Source organism: Natator depressus, chromosome 2, assembly GCF_965152275.1.
Source record: "Natator depressus isolate rNatDep1 chromosome 2, rNatDep2.hap1, whole genome shotgun sequence".
Lineage (NCBI taxonomy): Eukaryota > Metazoa > Chordata > Testudines > Cheloniidae > Natator > Natator depressus.
This window is the reverse complement of record NC_134235.1, coordinates 219,135,206-219,153,972: the sequence shown is the minus strand read 5'-3', so window position 1 is coordinate 219,153,972 and position 18,767 is coordinate 219,135,206. Positions and strand designations below refer to the sequence as shown.

At 40.4% G+C, this 18,767-nt stretch overlaps 1 protein-coding gene across 3 annotated transcripts in view; it reads left to right on the top strand.

Annotated features, from left to right (window-relative positions):
* The window catches only part of ANKIB1 (ankyrin repeat and IBR domain containing 1), a 167,111-nt gene that overhangs the window by 21,971 nt on the left and 126,373 nt on the right, over positions 1 to 18,767 (top strand). For all 3 annotated transcript variants that reach the window (XM_074945934.1, XM_074945935.1, XM_074945933.1), the window contains exon 2: positions 15,032 to 15,301. In XM_074945934.1, the coding sequence (XP_074802035.1) occupies positions 15,114 to 15,301 (188 nt within the window). In that variant the 5' untranslated portion in view covers positions 15,032 to 15,113. The remainder of the gene's footprint in view (positions 1 to 15,031; positions 15,302 to 18,767) is intronic.

Sequence of the window (18,767 nt, the reverse complement as noted above, 5' to 3'; positions counted from 1 at the left end):
CCTAGTATTGTAGCGTCTGCTCTATTTAGGTATGCAGAACACCTTTCTCATAATTCTCTATTTATACACGCTCTTAACTTTCTGAAACATTCCCCTTTGGACTGAAGTTTTCCATGTTTGACTTATGTTTAAAAGTCAATTCTTCTGATTACCTTTTGAATAAAATCACTTCAGTCATTTGTGAATCTTGCCAGGGTTGAAAAATACGTACTTCAAATTTAACAGAATTTTAGCTAGGGCTGTCAAGCGATTAATTGCGATAATTTTTTTAATTTTGCTATTAAACAATAATAGAATACCATTTATTTAAATATTTTTGGATGTTTTCTACATTTTTCAAATATATTGATTTCAAGTACAACACAGAATACAAAGTGTACAGTGCTTCCTTTATATATTTGATTACAAATATTTGCACTGTAAAAAACAAAAAAAATAGTATTCTTCAATTCACCTCATACAAGTACTATAGTGCAATCTCTTTATCATGAAAGTTGAACTTACAAATGTCAAACTATGTACCAAAAAAACTGCATTCAAAAATAAAACAATGTAAAACTTTAGCGCCTAACAGTCCACTCAGTCCTACAGCCAATCGCTCAGACAAACAAGTTTGGTTACAGTTTGTAGGAGATAATGCTGCCCACTTCTTGTTTATAATGTCACCTGAAAGTGAGAAGAGGTGTTCTCATGGCACTGTTGTAGCTGGGGTCGCAAGATATTTACGTGCCAGATGAGCTAATGATTCGTATGTCCCTTCATCTTCAACCACCATTCCATAGGACGTGCATCCGTGCCGATGATGGATTCTGCTCGATAACGATCAAAAGCAGAGCGAACTGATGCATGTTCATTTTCATCATCCGAGTCAGATGCTACCAGCAGAAGGTTGATTTTCTTATTTGGTGGTTCGGGTTCTGTAGTTTCCGGATCAGAATGTTGCGCTTTTAAGACATCTGAAAGCATGCTCCACACCTTGTCCCGCTCAGATTTTGGAAGGCACTTCAGATTCTTAAATCTTGGGTCGAGTGCTGTAGCTATTTTTAGAAATCTCACATTGGTATCTTTGCGTTTTGTCAAATCTGCAGTGAAAGTGTTCTTAAAACGAATATGTGCTGGGTCATCATCCGAGACTGCTATAACATGAAATATATGGCACAATGCGGATAAAACAGAACAGGAGACATACAATTCTTCCCCAAGGAGTTCAGTCACAAATTCGTACTCGGCTCAGTGGTTTGAGCATTGGCCTGCTAAACCCAGGGTTGTGAGTTTAATCCTTGAAGGTGCCATTTAGGGATCTGGGGCAAAAATTGGGGATTGGTCCTGCTTTGAGCAGGGGGTTGGACTAGATGACCTCCTGAGGTCCCTTCCAACCCTGATATTCTATGATTCTAATTAACATGCTTTTTTTTTTTTTTTTTTTTTTTTTTTTACTGAGCATCATCAGCATGGAAGCATGTCCTCTGGAATGGTGGCTGAAGCATGAAGGGGCATACAAATGTTTAGTATATCTGGCACGTAAACACCTTGCAATGCTGGGTACAAAAGTGCCATGCGAACGCCTGTTCTCACTTTCAGGTGACATTGTAAATAAGAAGCAGGCAGCAGTATCTCCCATAAATGTAAACAAACTTGTTTGTCTTAGCAATTGGCTGAACAAGAAGTAGTATTGAGTGGACTTGTAGGCTCTAAAATTTTACATTGTTTTGTTTTTGAGTGCAGTTATGAAACGAGAACAAAATCTACATTTGTAAGTTACACTTTCACGATAGAGATTGCACTACAGTACTTGTATGAGGTGAATTGAAAAAGACTATTTCCTCTGTTTATCATTTTTACAGTGCAAATATTTGTAATAAAAATAATATAAAGTGATTACTGTACACTTCGTATTCTGTGTTGTAATAGAAATCAATATATTTGAAAATGTAGAAAAGCATCCAAAAATATTTAATAAATGTCAGTTGGTATTTGATTGTTTAATAGTGCAATTAATTGCAATTTTTTTAATTGTGATTAATTTTTTGAGTTAATAGCATGAGTTAACTGCAATTAATCTACAGTCCTAGTTCTAACACTTACATTAACCTACAGCAAAATGGCTGAAGTTTTAATCTTGGATCATGGAGGGCTTTTGCATTTGCTCATTTTGAGAAATAATTAGTTTTACTGAAGTTCTGAGTGTTTAAAATTATGTACTAAGAAAGCATGTTGTTGCTTATTACATTTTATTAACCCAGTTGGCACCCTATTGTGGTAGAAACAGTAATAAGACCTAACAAGTGACAGTCACTGCCTCAAACAGGCCCTGATATAAGGCCCTGATATTGCAATTTAATCCACTTGAGTGGATCTCTGTGCCATACAAGATCTGATTCTAGGACTGGGGATCTATAGTAAGCTCTTGGTCACAGGGATGAGCGCTTACTACGTGTTTGTTCAACACTGGGTACAGTGGGGCCCTAATCTGATTGGGGTCTCTGGATGTAAGGCTACACCTTTAGAGATTTAAATAAGCAATATTAAATTTCACTTTAGTGTTTGAGATCAGTTCAGTGGTCCCCCTACATAAACTAGGTTATAGGATTGTCCTTCAAATTAATACAGGGTAAACAAAATAAGATACAAGTAGAGGGAGTGGCTGTGGGTGAAGGAGGTTGAGAATATCAGTGACAGGACCATGCAGTTGCATAGACTAGCTACATGCTCAACTTGCAGGTTTGAGACTTTTATAAAAGACACAAATTAAGGATGTACTTTTCCTTTAGTGCATAAATGAAGAGTTAGACCCTGCCCCTTTGTAATGAGCTTAAATGTGCATGGATTCCATTGCTCATTGGGGGTATGTCTACATTGCAATTAAAAACATGCAGCTGTCCCATGCTTACCCCAAGCCCCACAAACCTGAGTGAGCAAGAGGCTGTTTTATTGCTGTGTGGAAGTTCAGGCTTGGCCTGCAGCCCAAACTGTGGGACCATCCCACCTCTCGGGGTCTAAAGCCCAAGCTCCAGTCTGAGCCCAAACATCTACACTGCAATTAACTAGCCCCTTAACCTGAACCCCACATGCCCAAGTCAGCTGGCACGGACCAGCTGCCGGTTTTTAATTGCATTGTAGACATACCTAGAGGGCTCTGCACAGATTCAGGGGTCTACTTCCACAGAGCTCATTGCAGCATCAGGAGCTAAAAGATGCATTGTGGATGTATGATAGCTAATTAAAAGTATACTTTTCAAGTCTGGTTTGCAAAACAGCTGCATCTGACTTTCTTTAATATGAGCTTTATTGTAGATTTCATTGGGACCTGAAAATCAAGCTGGCTTGAAGAAAATTAGTTTTAAACTTCTGAATGCTTAAAATCAGCACATTCTGAAACTTTAGATTTGGTGTTTTAGATCAATTCATAGCTAGAACGCGTAAGGGTATTGGGGGCCAAAGGACTCTGAAGTACTCTAGGTTTGCATTAATCCAAAGTAGTTTTTTTCAAGGTTTTTCCGTAATATGACCCTATGTTACGATTAAAAAAAGCTTTGGGACTTCCCCATTTAATTGTAAAGAAAGGAAGTGCTATTGCACCTCACGCCCTGGGCTTGTTTGTGACCCCCCATTTTGGAGAATCCATGTTGATAATTTCTAGGGCCCTACCAAATTTATGGTCCATTTTGGTAAATTTCATGTTGATATGATTTTTAAAATCCTATATTTCACTATTTCAGATATTTAAATGTAACTGTGGGGGGCCTGATCCAAAAGGGGTTGGGAGGGGTGCAAAGCTATTTTAGGGGGGTCGTGGTATTGCCACCCTTACTTCTGCACTGCTGCTGGTGGCGGCACTGTCTTCAGAGCTGGGCAGCTGGAGAGTGCCGGCTGCTGGCCAGGAGCACAGCTCTGGAGGCAGCGCCACGGCCAGCAGCACTGCAGAAGAGAGGGGGACATAGTATGGTACTGCCACCCTTATTTCTGCACCGCCGCCAGAGGTGGGTCTGCCCCTACATGGGGGCTCCTGGGGCCAGGTAAGAGGAAGTCCCATCCCTCCACAGCCCAGCCGGGGCTAGCAGCTGGAGCCACAGTAGGAGCCCCTGGCCAGGGTGCCCATAGCCCTGCTCCTCCCAAGCACTTGGGTGTTAAGGGGCCTTGGACTGGCTGTGTGTGTAGGGGGGGAAAGAGGGGGTGACCATACCGCCCTCCCAACCACATCACCCACCCGTAACGCTGTCCCTGCCTCTCCCCAAAAAGTGATGCTCCCCTATACCATCTCACCCTCTCTTCTAAGCTGCTGCTGGTGGCAGTGCTGCCTTCAGAGCTGGATGTCTGGCCTGCTGCCACTGCTCTGAAGTCAGCACAGAAATAAGGGTGGCATTTCCATGACTCCCCTACAATAGCCAAATGTCACGGGAGAGACTAGATTTAATGGTCCATGATGCGTTTTTCACAGCTGTGAATTTGGTAAGGCCCTAATCATTTCCCTTTGGCATTTTAAATCTTGCTGGTTTTAAACTTTTTTTGATCCTCCCAGGACTTGCTGATTTTAAACTTCAAAACTACTAAACTGAATTTCTTCAAACTTGGCTTCATTTTTACTTCTTGATATAATGTTCAAAAGGTATCACCAGCCTTAAAGAATTTGATTTGGTTGTAGTTTCAAAGGCATTCATGTTTAAAGGCAATAAATGTATCCTGAACAAGCAATGCTCTGAACCCAGTGTGTCCTTGGCCAAATGCTGCCTTTTAACCTTCTGTCCTGTTTGGACTCTGAGCCCCTTAGTCTCTCTTCGTATTAATTGTTTTTTTAAGTTTAAAGCAATCTGGCTCAAAGTGGCTTAAGAAATTTAAACTAAAGCTTTAGATCAGTTTGAGATGATTAATATGATCAAAGCCTTTGATCAATTTCAAGGGTAAAAAGAATTCCAAAAATACAATTTTGAAGGACAACAAGGGCTGGAGAGCCAGCTGGGGAGAGGAGGTAGAATTTATGCTGAAGGTAAGGATTTTTTTTATTATTATTATTATTTGTGCACTTATAAGAATGTACACATGGCTAGGAATGGAAGTACCAATTTAACTTGAAATACAGATACTATTTGCCAATTGGTGAGCAAATACTTCAGCCAGATATGCCTTGAAGAGATACCTTAACCCAGTGGTTGCCACATGCTTTCTGATGCAGTTCACATACCACCAGTAACACACACATTACATTTTGAGAACCACTGACTAGGCCTTTCTACTAGATTTACAGTGGCCCTGGCCCATCTGCTGGCTTCCTGAATCTGTGGACTCCTGCTGCATGAACACATTTAGACTGTTACTGTATGTCTGAGGAGTTTTTCAGACTATTTGCTGGAGGGTCTTTCACTTGACTAGCTCTTCATTATCAGAGCCATTGTTATTTTTGCTTTATTACGGGGTGGCTAAACTGTGGCTCGCAAGCCACATGCAGCTCTTTTACCTTTAAAGTGTAGTTCGCAGAGCCCCTCTTCCCCCTTCTCCACCTACCAGACTGGGGGCGGGAGTGGGGACCTCAGGACCTCTGCCTTGCAGCGGCGTGGTGCAATAGGGGCTTCTGCCCAGCGGGGAAGGGAGTCTCGGGGCTTCTGTCCACCGGGGCGCACCTGCTAGGGCTCGGGGCTGAAGCGCTGAGCCCTGTCAGGTGCCTCCCATGGGGCTCCCCAACCTCCGGCTCCCAGCAGGTGTGCCCTGGCTCTCAAACTTCTGAAGATTGTCATATGTGGCTCGGAGGGCCAGTAAGTTTGGCCACCCCTGCTCTATAAGGATATGTCTTGACAGGCAAAAGGGCTGTGTTTTTGAACTATTAGCTTAATATTAAAAATCCCATTAACATGCAGGTTAACATGTTTGAAGTTGTTAGCTGTCCTTGCTGGGGTATAGACTTTTTTCCTTGTGCTCCAATACGGCCAGATAATACAACTTCAAACATTTGCCTGCATCTTAATGGGGTTTTTAAGTCGTGTTAAGCTAAGTTGACTGAGTTAACACAAGCTAAAAAGCACACCCTTGACCCTGTCAAGACAGGGCTTATAATACTCATTGTATCTCCTTCTCTCACCCCTTTTCGGTTGCTTATTCCAGTTCTCTGGATCTGTCCTGGCCTTGCTGTTTTCTCTAATAGCCATTTGTGTGTCTTCATGCTTGCTTTTCCTCCTAGCAGTTTCCCCCAAGGCTGATTCTCTGTTTTCTTCATCCTCAGTCTTTTACAGTCTGTGCTTGTTCCTGCTAGGCTGAACCATGTCCCTGAGGTTGCTAGCCCTTGCAGTCCCTGTGACCCAAGAATCTCTTAATGCCAACTGGCAAGGGGGTACAGAAATATCCTGGTTCTGGGATGTTCTGTCTGGTTCACCAAATAATGTCATGTGAGGTCTCAGATGAAAGGTGATGTCACGCTGGTTATTAATATAATTGTGAAATGTATGTACAGACACTGTAAGGAGTTGAGTGTATATGTACTGAAAATATGTTCTTAGAGTCTGGATCGAGGGTATTAGTCACCAGCAGAGGTTAAAAATAGATTTTCTGTCAGACAAGAGAAGTGTATTCATCTGTCTCTCTGTTCAGTTGTAAATTAAGCATTGTAAGCTAGTACAATGGTTGCTCATGTACATCACATTTACAAATGTTAACAAAGAGATGTGAAGTCCATAGGAAAGGAGCACACTGCAAAAAACAAGCTATGCAGGGGTTATCCTGTCTGTGAGCAAAGTCAATGAACTTTGGGGATATTTCTAGAAGTTAAGGCACCCCTTCATCTTGCATCAAGGAATTAGCGCGTTTACACTCGTGAAAATGGGTCTCAGCTACTCTTGGTTGAAAATGCTGAAGAGGACTTGGGCTGAGATATACTACTTTAGACTTAGGTTATCCTGTTAATTTTGTCTCTAGAAAGAGTATTATGATTTTTTTTATATTTTTTTATATATAATAGAACCATTTGTTTCTAGTATCCTAACTCACTATCTACTGAATCTCTAGTAGTTGATGATAAACTTCTACTTATAGCGAAAATAAGAATATCTCAGTGCTGCATGTTAAGCAGAGTGTTGAGTGAGAGCTGACTCGTACAAGCTGGTGTGTGCTGTTTCTCTGGGAATAGCAGGCCTGGTAACTCCATAAGTGTTTAGTGGATGAGAGACTGGGCGCTGCAGGGAATGCTCTGAGCATTTGGGGGTAGGTGTATGCCTGTCATTACCTGTGCAGAGAGAGTGAGGTCTGTGGAGGCCTGAAAGGCAGTGCTGGTGTTGCCAGAGGCAGTTGGTTTCAGGGTGCTGATCCACAGCAGGCCCAGACAAGACTGTTTAATGCTAAGGGGATTGGCACCTTCTCACTATTCCCCAGAATCCCTTCTTTAACTCACAGTAGTCACATTCACTGGTTACATAGTCCCATCTGGGCCTGGCCTTGGAATTGCTAACACTCAGCCTTTGCATAAGTTGAGCGGGGGAGGTAACAGTCCTCACCTATCATCTTCTGGCTAAACAAGACCCCTGGGTGTATACAGCAGTCTTCCAGGTGTACATCAACTCCTCTAGATATTTTGCCTAGTTTTACAACAGGCTATGTAAAAAGCACTAGCAAAGTCAGTACAAATGAAAATTTCATACAGACAGTGATGTGTTTATACTGTCCTATAGACTATATTTAGGCTGACCAGATAGCAAATGTGAAAAATCGGGATGAGGTGGGGGGTAATAGGAGCCTATATAAGAAAAAGCCCCAAATATCGGGACTGTCCCTATAAAATCGGGACATCTGGTCACCCTAACTATATTAGCAGTTCTCAAACTGTGTGTGAGTTTGTTTTAATGGGGTCGCCAGGGCCAGTGTTAGACTCGCTGGGGCCCAGGGCAGAAAGCTGAAGCCCAAGTTGTTAAATGAGGTGAAACTTGGGGTACGCAAGACAAATCAGATCCCTGAAAGGGATATGGTGGTCTGGAAAGGTTGAGAACTACTGTCCTAGAGATCCTTCTTATAAGGAGATCCCCATCCTAGCTGACCTGTGGCTCTTGACTGTTTGAGGCAGAAGTTAATAATCAGAAACATTGTAAAATGTGAATTTTACAATACTGATGATTTCCCTATACTGTTCCCAGAGAGTAGTTATCAGTGGTTCACAGTCATGCTGGAAGGACATAATGAGTGGGGTCCCGCAGGGATCAGTTCTGGGTCCAGTTTTGTTCAATATCTTCATCAATGATTTAGATAATGGCATACAGAGTGCTCTTATAAAGTTTGCGGACAACACCAAACTGGGAGGGGTTGCAAGCGCTTTGGAGGATAGGATTAAAATTCAAAATGATCTGGACAAACTGGAGAAATGGTTTGAAGTAAATAGGATGAAATTCAATAAGGATAAATGCAAAGTACTCCATGTAGGAAGGAACAATCAGTTGCACGCATACAAAATGGGAAATGACTACCTAGGAAGGAGTACTGCAGAAAGGGATCTAGAGGTCATAGTGGACCACAAGCTAAATATGAGTCAACAGTGTAACGCTGTTGCAAAAAAAGCAAATATCCTTCTGGGATGTATTAGCAGGAGTATTGTAAGCAAGACACGAGAAGTAATTCTTCCGCTCAACTCCATGCTGATGAGGCCTCAACTGGAGTATTGTGTCCAGTTCTGGACGCTACATTTCAGAAAGGATGTGGACATGTTGGAGAGAGTCCAGAGAAGAGCAACAAAAATGATTAAAGGTCTAGAAAACATGGCCTATGAGGGAAGATTGAAAAAATTGGGTTTGTTTAGTCTGGAAAAGAGAAGACTGAGAGGGGACATAACAGTTTTCAAGTATGTAAAAGGTTGTAACAAGGAGGAGGAAGAAAAATTGTTTTTCTTAACCTCTGAGGATAGGACAAGAAGCAATGGGCTTAAATTGCAGCAAGGGTGGTTTAGGTTGGACATTAGGAAAAACTTCCTAACTGTCAGGGTGGTTAAGATCTGGAATAAATTGCCTAGAGAGGTTGTGGTTCCATCTGTGGAGATTTTTAAGAGCAGGTTAGGCAAACACCTGTCAGGAATGGTCTGGACTCTAGATAATACTTAGTCCTGCCATGAGTGCAGGGGACTGGACTAGATGACCTCTCAAGGTCCCTTCCAGTTCTGTGATTCTATATTAATACACTTTTTAGTCAATATTTGTTAGTCTGTCATTGTTATTACTGACTCTAATATAGCTGCGACAAGGTGGATACGAGATCTTTTATTGGACCATTAGAGCTACAACAATGGAACATAATGAATTTTGCTATATGAAAGGGAAACTCCACAACCTGACGCAAAACTTAAGTGACATCTACTTCCAGTGCAAATGCAAGAAACAGACATCATCCCAGAGGTCTCACCATTTATAACCCTCTGACCACTCCGTACAGCGCCCATCCTGGGACCAACATGGCTATAACAACACTGCATATAAGAATGAAAGATATCTAATATAGCTAACAGTTACTTATTTCCTCTGAGCATGGGCTAGTAGGTATTCTTTCACATTTCTTACTAGGACTTGGGTTTGTGTGTGGATAGTGCAGTACTGGTGGAAGAACAGTATTATTCAGTTGTGAGCTATTGTACAGTGGATGCTTCATTGCACTAGCAGTATTTAGGTCATATTATAAAGTACTTTGAGTCACATCAGTAGAAAGAGCATTGTATATTTAACTAAATTCTGTCCTATATTAAAGGTTATTCTTGAGAACATTTTAAAAGGTTTTCATTTCTTTTTGCAGGCTGTGATATTGACAATGTAAAATGCCAGAACTGTCATGCACGTTTTGTGTGAAGTCTGTCTTACTCCAGTAAAATGTCAAAAAAAAATTTGCTTTAAAATACTAGTGGTATTTTCACCTCCTGGCTTATGCAGAAGAAAATTTGGGAAGTACTGCCAAGGTTGTAATAGTTGCAGCCATGTCATAGATATTAAGGTCAGAAGGGACCATCATGATCATCTAGCCTGACCTCCTGCACAATGCAGGCCAGAGAATCTCACCCACCCACTCCTGCAATAAACCTCTCACCTATGTCTGAGCTATTGAAGTCCTCAAATCATGGTTTAAAGACTTCAAGGTGCAGAGAATCTTCCAGCAAGTGACCCGTACCCCATGCTACAAAGGAAGGTGAAAAACCCCCAGGGCCTCTTCCAATCTGCCCTGGAGGAAAATTCCTTCCCAACCCCAAATATGGCAATCAGCTGAACCCTGAGCATGTGGGCAAGATTCACCAGCCAGATACCCAGGAAAGAATTCTCTATAGTAACTCAGATCCCACCTCATCTAACATCCCATCACAGGCTATTGGGCCTATTTACCATGAATAGTTAGAGATCAATTAATTGCCAGAATCATGTTATCTCATCATACCATCTCCTCCACAAACTTATTCAGTTTAATCTTGAAGCCAGATAGGTCTTTTGCCCCCCACTGCTTCCCTTGGAAGGCTATTCCAGAACTTCACTCCTCTGATGGTTAGAAAGCTTCATCTAATTTCAAGTCTAAACTTCCCGGTGGCCAGTTTATATCCATTTGTTCTTGTGTCCACATTGGTACTGAGCTTAAATAATTCCTCTCCTTCCCTGGTATTTATAGAGAGAAATCATATTTCCCCTCAGCCTTCTTTTGGTTAGGCTAAACAAGCCAAGCTCCTTGAGTTTCCTTTCATAAGACAGGTTTTCCATTCCTCAGATCATCCTAGTAGCCCTTCTCTGTACCTGTTCCAGTTTGAATTCATCCTTCGTAAACATGGGAGCCCAGAACTACACACAGTATTCCAGATGAGGTCTCACTAATGCCTTGTATAATGGTACTAACATCTCCTTATCTCTACTGGAAATACCTCGCCTGATGCATCCCAAGACTGCATTAGCTTTTTTCATGGCCATATCACATTGGCGGCTCATAATGCTCCAAGGTCCTTCTCCTCCTCCGTTACTTCTAATTGATGTGTATCCAGCTTATAACTAAAATTCTTGTTGTGAATCCCTAAATGCATGACTTTACACTTCTCACTATTAAATTTCATCCTATTACTGTTACTCCAGTTTAAAAGGTCATCCAGATTCTCCTGTATGATATCCCGGTCCTTCTCTAAATTGGCAATACTTCCCAGCTTTGTATCATCCGCAAACTTTATTAGCACACTCCCACTTTTTGTGCCGAGGTCAGTAATAAAAAGATTAAATAAGATTGGTCCCAAAACCGATTCCTGAAGAATTCCACTGGTAACCTCCCTCCAGCCTAGTTGAAGGCATGTCAACATAGTTACTTTGTACCTGGGCCATAGGCTCAGTCCTCAAGTAAGTAAATTTTGGGGACTTAAGCTATTTTTTGGGTGGATATGGGTGTATAGTAGGACAGAACCATCAACAACATAATTATAGTTGCTAGACTGAATAGCCCACTAAAGCAAACTGTAACAGGCAAGGAAATAATTAATTTATTCAACACTCCACTCCTCAGTTGTCTTTCTGAGCCTCTACTACCCACAGTTCACATCCACCCTCATCTTAACAACAAAGCAGACCTAAAAAATAACTTTATTTGTTGGTGATATGTTCATATGTTTTGGTTACTCATATAGGATTGGTTTGTTTTTCACAATTACATGGTCCATAGTTCTCTCCATGATTGTATGGGTGTGTGTAAGTGAAGCTTGATATTAAAGCAGTGGCTCCCTTCTGATGAACAAGATCTTTGTTAATGAGAACAGCTGCCTTTTTTCAAGAGCTTGGAAGCTCTGGATCTCTGACAAGTTGAGCTTCGACTCTCTCTGTGTCGTATCCTGCATGAACCTTTATTTCTAGCATGGGCTGGGATGGGGGTGAAGGTGGTCAGGGAGACGGGGGATTGTATGTCTTCACTGCAAAAAAATAGCTGTGTTTTTAACAATGACATATATAGATATAGATCTAGATAGATGTAAAATCCTAGCAGAGACAAGGTACAGGTAGTTTTTTTTTTTTTTTTAACCTTGATGTAGCTAGTTGAGGTCTATCCAAGTGGTGGTGCCGTATTGATCTCGATTAGCTACATTTCTGTAATTTGGATGGCAGTAGACACTTCTCTGACCTCAGGGCAACCCCTTCACCATATATGAAGTCTCTGCTCCAAAATACGGAAGCTGAGTACAGCATCTCAATGAAACTATTGTAAGAATTTTTAATATTAGAAAAGCAATGTATTTTTCAGTAACCTTGTCCTCAGGTTGAACCATTTTTGCTGAAACATTCAAAAAATATTTGAGGGAGACACCTAAATGGTTAAAGTTTGGTAAAGTTACAAGCAACTTAAAAGTTGGCCTTACAATTGAAAATGTTGGACCACATTACTACAGGCATCTCTGCCAGCTGCACCTATAATATGTACACACGCACAAATTAGAATGTTTTGTTTAAAATTTTTAAATCTGGCTCCAAGCTAAAGCAGGGCTGTCTTTTAGCTCCCTCGTTTTTGGTAGCACTGGAGGGAAGAAGGAGCTACATTTTCCCCCTTTTGTATATTTATGAAATATAGTTGGCATCCTGGAGTTCTTAAGATGCAAATACTTCTGCATAACTTTCGATGTATTCATTTTGCAGTAGTTCATCCAGATGGGCATCATCACTCCCAAAATCAAAGCATGAGTATTCTTACAAATATACACTGATCTTTTAAAATAGAGAGATGGTTGAGAGGGACAAAAGTCTATGCAAAACAAATTGTATAATAAAGAGTTTGGGCTTAGTTTAGCCTGTGTAACCAAGAGCTCAGTGGTGGTGGAAAGTCTACCTGGAAGTGGGTTGTGGTGTCACAGGTCACCAAAAAAACTCCATTCCTCTGGATGACTTATAGGTGGCTAGCTCAGTCCACAGTCAGATGGTTCTGGCCATAGAGGGGAGCCCAGCAGACTTCCCTAGTCATCTTTCCTGTGGAGCTCTGGACATAATTTAAAACCATCCTGCCCAGCAGAACTTTTGGGGAGGAGCTGTGGTGAATAGTACTCTGTACAATAGCCGTGTGGCATGGAGATGTGCTAATTGCACACAGCTACACGAACAGAGGTGATTCAAGCTCATTTTGGTATGTTTTTCTTTGAGTAAACTTCTACCTACAGCATAATATCTTGCATACTTGTGAAACATTTCTGTCATCCCTCCATTTTGTTCCTTAACGATTTTACTTGGATTTTAATAAGAGTTAACTTTGCAACTGTGTCTTTGTTTTCTGTTGCAAAGTGGTATGTGCCAGGAGGAAGTGTTTTATATATATTTTTTAATAGAACAATCCAAGTTCAAAGTGTGTGTGTTGTAAAAATGTTTTCCATATGATTATCTGGAAATATGTTATAGATTAACTATTTCCCTGTTAAAAGAACAGGAGTACTTGTGGCACCTTAGAGACTAACAAATGTATTAGAGCATAAGCTTTCATGGGCTACAGCCCACTTCATCAGCTGCATAGAATGGAACATATAGTAAGAAGATATATACAAAGAAGGTGGAAGTTGCCATACAAACTATAAGAGGCTAATTAATTAAGATGAGCTATTCTCAGCAGGAGGAAAAAAAACTTTTGTAGTGATCATCAAGATGGCCTATTTAGACAGTTGACAAGAAGGTGTGAGGATCCTTAACATGGGGAAATAGATTCAATATGTGTAATGACCCAGCCACTCCCAGTCTCTATTCAAACCCAAGTTAATGGTATCTAGTTTGCATATTAATTCAAGCTCAGCAGTTTCTCTCTGGAGTCTGTTTTTGAAGCTATTTTGTTGCGGAATTGCCACCCTTAAATCTTTTACTGAGTGGCCAGAGAGGTTGAAGTGTTCTCCTGCCGGTTTTTGAATGTTATGGTTCCTGATGTCAGATTTGTGTCCATTTATTCTTTTGCGTAGAGACTGTCCGGTTTGGCCAATGTACATGGCAGAGGGGCATTGCTGGCACATGATGGCATATATCACATTGGTAGATGTGCAGGTGAACAAGCCCCTGATGGTGTGACTAATGTGATTAGGTCTTATGATGGTGTCACTTGAATAAATATGTGGACAGAGTTGGCATCGGGCTTTGTTGCAAGGATAGGTTCCTGGGTTAGAGTTTTTGTTATGTGGTGTGAGGTTGCTGGAGAGAATTTGCTTCAGGTTGGGGGGCTGTCTGTAAGCGAGGACTGGTCTGTCTCCCAAGATCTGTGAGAGTGAGGGATCATTTTTCAGGATAGGTTGTAGATCTTTGATGATGCTCTGGAGAGGTTTTAGTTGGGGGCTGAAGGTGACAACTAGTGGTGTTCTGTTACTTTTTTTGTTTGGCCTGTCCTGTAGTACATGACTTCTGGGTACTCTTCTGGCTCTGTCAATCTGTTTTTTCACTTCAGCAGGTTGGTTATTGTAGTTTTAAGAATGCTTGATAGAGATCTTGTAGGTGTTTGTCTCTGTCTGAGGGATTGGAGCAAATGCGGTTGTATCTTAGAGCTTGGCTGTAGACAATGGATCAAGTGGTATGTCCTGGATGGAAGCTGGAGGCATGTAGGTAAGTATAGCGGTCAGTAGGTTTCAGTATAGGGTGGTGTTCATGTGACCATCGCTTATTAGCACAGTAATGTCCAGGAAATGGACCGCGTGTGGAATGGTCTAGGTTGAGGTTGGTGGTGGGATGGAATTGTTGAAATCATGGTGGAATTCCTCAAGGGCTTCTTTTCCATGGGTCCAGATGATGAAGATGTCATCAATGTAGCGCAAGTAAAGTAGGGGCGTTAGGGGACGAGAGGTAAGGAAGCGTTGTTCTCAGTCAGCCATAAAAATGTTGGTATACTGTGGGCCATGCGGGTACCCATAGCGGTGCCCTGTTAAACTATGTATGAGACTCAGGCAGGTTTGTAACTATTCATATAAGGACTTCGATAATGCACCATAGAGTTTACTTGCCTTAAGCAATTGTTCAGATACGTGTTTACAGTACATTGAATTCTGGACAAACTTCTTTAAGAAAGAGGGTTTACAACAGCATTTGAAATGAATATATAACTTTATTTATTTATTTTATTTTAGGATGTGAAACATGTTGCGGACTCATAAAATGAGTGGCTGAAAGGGAAAGGAAAATAGTGCCATTATTTACTAGAATAACAACATGGGAAACACAACCACCAAATTCCGCAAAGCACTTATAAATGGAGACGAAAATCTGGCCTGCCAAATATATGAGAGCAACCCTCAACTAAAAGAATCTCTCGATCCAAATACTTCTTATGGGGAACTCTATCAGCACAATACTCCATTACATTATGCTGCTAGGCATGGAATGAACCGAATACTAGGGTGAGTATTACTATGTGATTTGTTAACATATTTAATAGTTGCTCTAGGAAATGGAAGAAGTTTAGATAGATTTATAAATCTTACTTTGTGGGTATGTCATTGGTGAACATTTTAATTTGTATTTATTTTGTGTATAAATTTTAACATGTCCAGATTATAATAAAATATGCAAAATAACCTGTTGTGACAAATTTATATAATAAAGAACGTGTGTGTTTTTTTTAACTTGGGAAATGTTTAGTTTTAATTGATTTTTAATGTTTTGGTTTTTTTTACATTCACTTCAGGCATAAAAGTCTGTTAGAATAAAAACAGCTTGCTTCCTGAGGTGTCTTATTACAATTTTTTTTATTTTATTTTATTTTTAAGGCTTTTCTGCACACTTAAAAATTTTATTTTTTTAGTAGCCCTTTGTAACTCTGAACCCAATGTACACCTTTATCTAAAATTTTCTGGTTTTTCTGATCATTCATATGTGCTTTAAACATGCATTCTGAAGTTGAATTTTTCACTTCATGGTTATCAATTACTCTTTATGCCAAAGATGACCAGTGTAGCAAGAGCTTTTGTGATTCAGACTACAGTTGAATTTTTGATATATAGGCCTTTTCATAGAAAGTGTATTAGTGTTTGTTGTCTAACTCCTTCTGTGTCCGCTTACACAGTACTTTCTCTTTTTTGTTGTTGATTAACAAATCAGGCTTCAAAATTTTTTGTGTAAGATGTTTCTTTGGTTTGGAAAACTGATCTGTGCGCTACAGTACTTGGACTGATATCCGTGTTTGATTGGACGAGAGATTTTTTTTCAGAACATCTTTGTATCACTTTTTCTGTCAGTCTCTTGATTTTTTTGCCCACTAAAATTCCCTATACAATATTTTCTTTGGGAGCTCAGTTAAGATGTTATGAACGTTGCTTAAATGCTGGTTGTGGAACCTCTTTCCAGACCCTCATATGAACAAGATGATGATCTAAAAAATTTAATGCTATATTGGTATGTTCTGCAAGGAACATCAGCTAATTTTACAGAGGATAGGGCAAATGCATGCACATGTTCTTATAAAGTTCAGACAGTTTGAATTTTTGCATTTTGTGTAATGAGAAACACAGTATCCTACAATTAGTTCTGGGGGAATTCTGTGTCACTGTGCAATGCAGAATTTGCACAGAATTAATATTCTGCGCAGAAGTTCATTGTAATAAGGAATTGCAAAATCATAAGTACACTGCAGTTCATATTTAAAAGAAGAGTATTTTATGGGTAACATCAAAACTATGAATTATAAGAGTATACTAAGACTTGTTGGAGCAGTAAAATCCACTCCAGCAACACTAAATAAAGTGTCACTGGCACTGTGAAAAGCATTCGACACCTTTTATGAGCACTCAATTTACTAAAAATTAAAGTTAATATTAAAACATTGTTCTAGTTATGCTGTCAAACTTTTGATTGTCGAAACCCTGGTTCTGGATAAGTTGAAGGTCAGACAAGTTTTAAGTGAAATGTTGATCCTGGGAAGTTTGCTACTAAATTGTTTGGTGCACTAGTGCCTTAAAACTTACACTCCCAACTCTGGAGCTCTTGATGGTTCTGAAGTTCTGTCTACTTAACTATAGCTTAATGTTGCAGAGTTTGAATGTTTTTATTTTATTTATTTTTTATTGTGGTAGCATGTAGGAGCCCCAGTCATGGATAAGGGGTCCTGTACAAAGACCTAACAAAAAGACAGTCCCAGCCTCAAAGAGCTTACAATCTGTCTTTTAAGATGGAGCCGATCCTGCCACCAATTAGTTTGAGCCCCTTAAATAGCGGAAGGCTTCATCCAACCCAACCCCCCCCCCATACTTTAGATAATTTGGGGTTATTCTCCGGATACAATTGTCCTCCTGATATATCCTGTTTTAATTCAGATAATCGTGTTTCTTAAATAAGAGCGTTGAAAATTGATTTGTAGACCCTTTTTTATGTCAAACAGACAAAATATAGACCAACAAATAAGACAAGGTGTTTGAAATGCCTGTGCCTGTCTACACTAGGACTTACACCAATGCTAGCACCAGTGGTGCAGGACCTGTTCTACACCAAAAGTGAGAATCTTACGAAAAAATGAGTTTAGGTACTACCAAATTGAACTGTACTCTGTTGAGCTGCCCAGCATGGGGGAAATTTATGGACTTCAATGGATAATGCTCCTATGAACAAAGGCAAAAGGGTTACTTTCTTTTTAGGTAGAGGGACTACTAAAAGTTCTACTTATGCCCTGATGAGCTGACAGACCTTGGGCACTAAATGGCAGGTAGCCCTTGCATTCAAATCTCAGTTTATCTGAAATCCCCTGCAACAGTCAAGAGACATAACCTTGTTTTGGATAATCAATGATTTTGGATAAATGAGGTTTGATGAAATGAGGTGCTGCCTATTTTAAGCTGCTGCTATTTATTAATTTTACAGGTCCTGCACCACTGGTGCTAGCATTGGTGTAAGTCCTAGTGTAGACAGGCACAGGCATTTCAAACACCTTGTCTTCTATGCCTGCTCTGAGCATAATTAGACAACATAGGTTACATACACTTATAGTTGTGCTTCCAATTGTGGATGGCTGGTGCAAGCCTCCACTGGTGCAGCAATATCCACACTGCTATACTTCGTATGCTAGCGCAAGCCCCAGTAGTAGAAGTCTGTCTATTCAGGATGGGAGTCTCATTCCCAGCTGCAGTGTAGACATACCCAAAGTGTTTAAAATGCCAGTGGCCATTTTCTGCAGAAGCATTCCCATGATTGTTAATACCAGAGCAACAGGAGGAGAATACCCAATAAACCTGAGTGTAGACAAATTTTGCCAAATCAGTCAGCCTTGGAGAAATTAGCTAGTAGTCCTTTAACTGTGAGTCTCTCTTACAGGTTTTAAAGTTTCCACTCAGGGACAGGAGACTTCAGAATTGGCAGAGCAGGCACCTTAATTATCTGAAGATTTTGGGTATCCCATGAGATCATCAGATAATTGAGAAAATGGGGGCATAGCAAGTGGGTCCATACATTTTTTGTTGTCCCCTACTGCCAGAATGACTCCCTGGAGCATAGGCAAGTGGGCATAACTTAGAACTGTGAAATTGTTCTGAAGTTGCATTTGAGGACCAAACCAGTGTCAAGACAGGCCATGATTGGGGGCATGAATGTACCTAAAGATAAAGAGAGTTCATACCTGCTCTCAGAACTTTTGCTGAGTGGTACTCTGGCCCATAGATTTTTTTTGATCATATAGGTTGTTCTGTTTTTAAATTCTTCCACACTACGTTATGTTGATATATGAAGTACTTTTCCTGTGTGCGTGCGCACGCGCGAGAGAGAGAAAGTGAACTTAGCTTGCTCTGAGGAGAAAATGTTCTTTTTGCAGTTAGTAGTAGAAGTAGGTATTATTTTATAAGAAAATTACTGTAAATCAGTTATTTAAAGAGTTATGAAGAT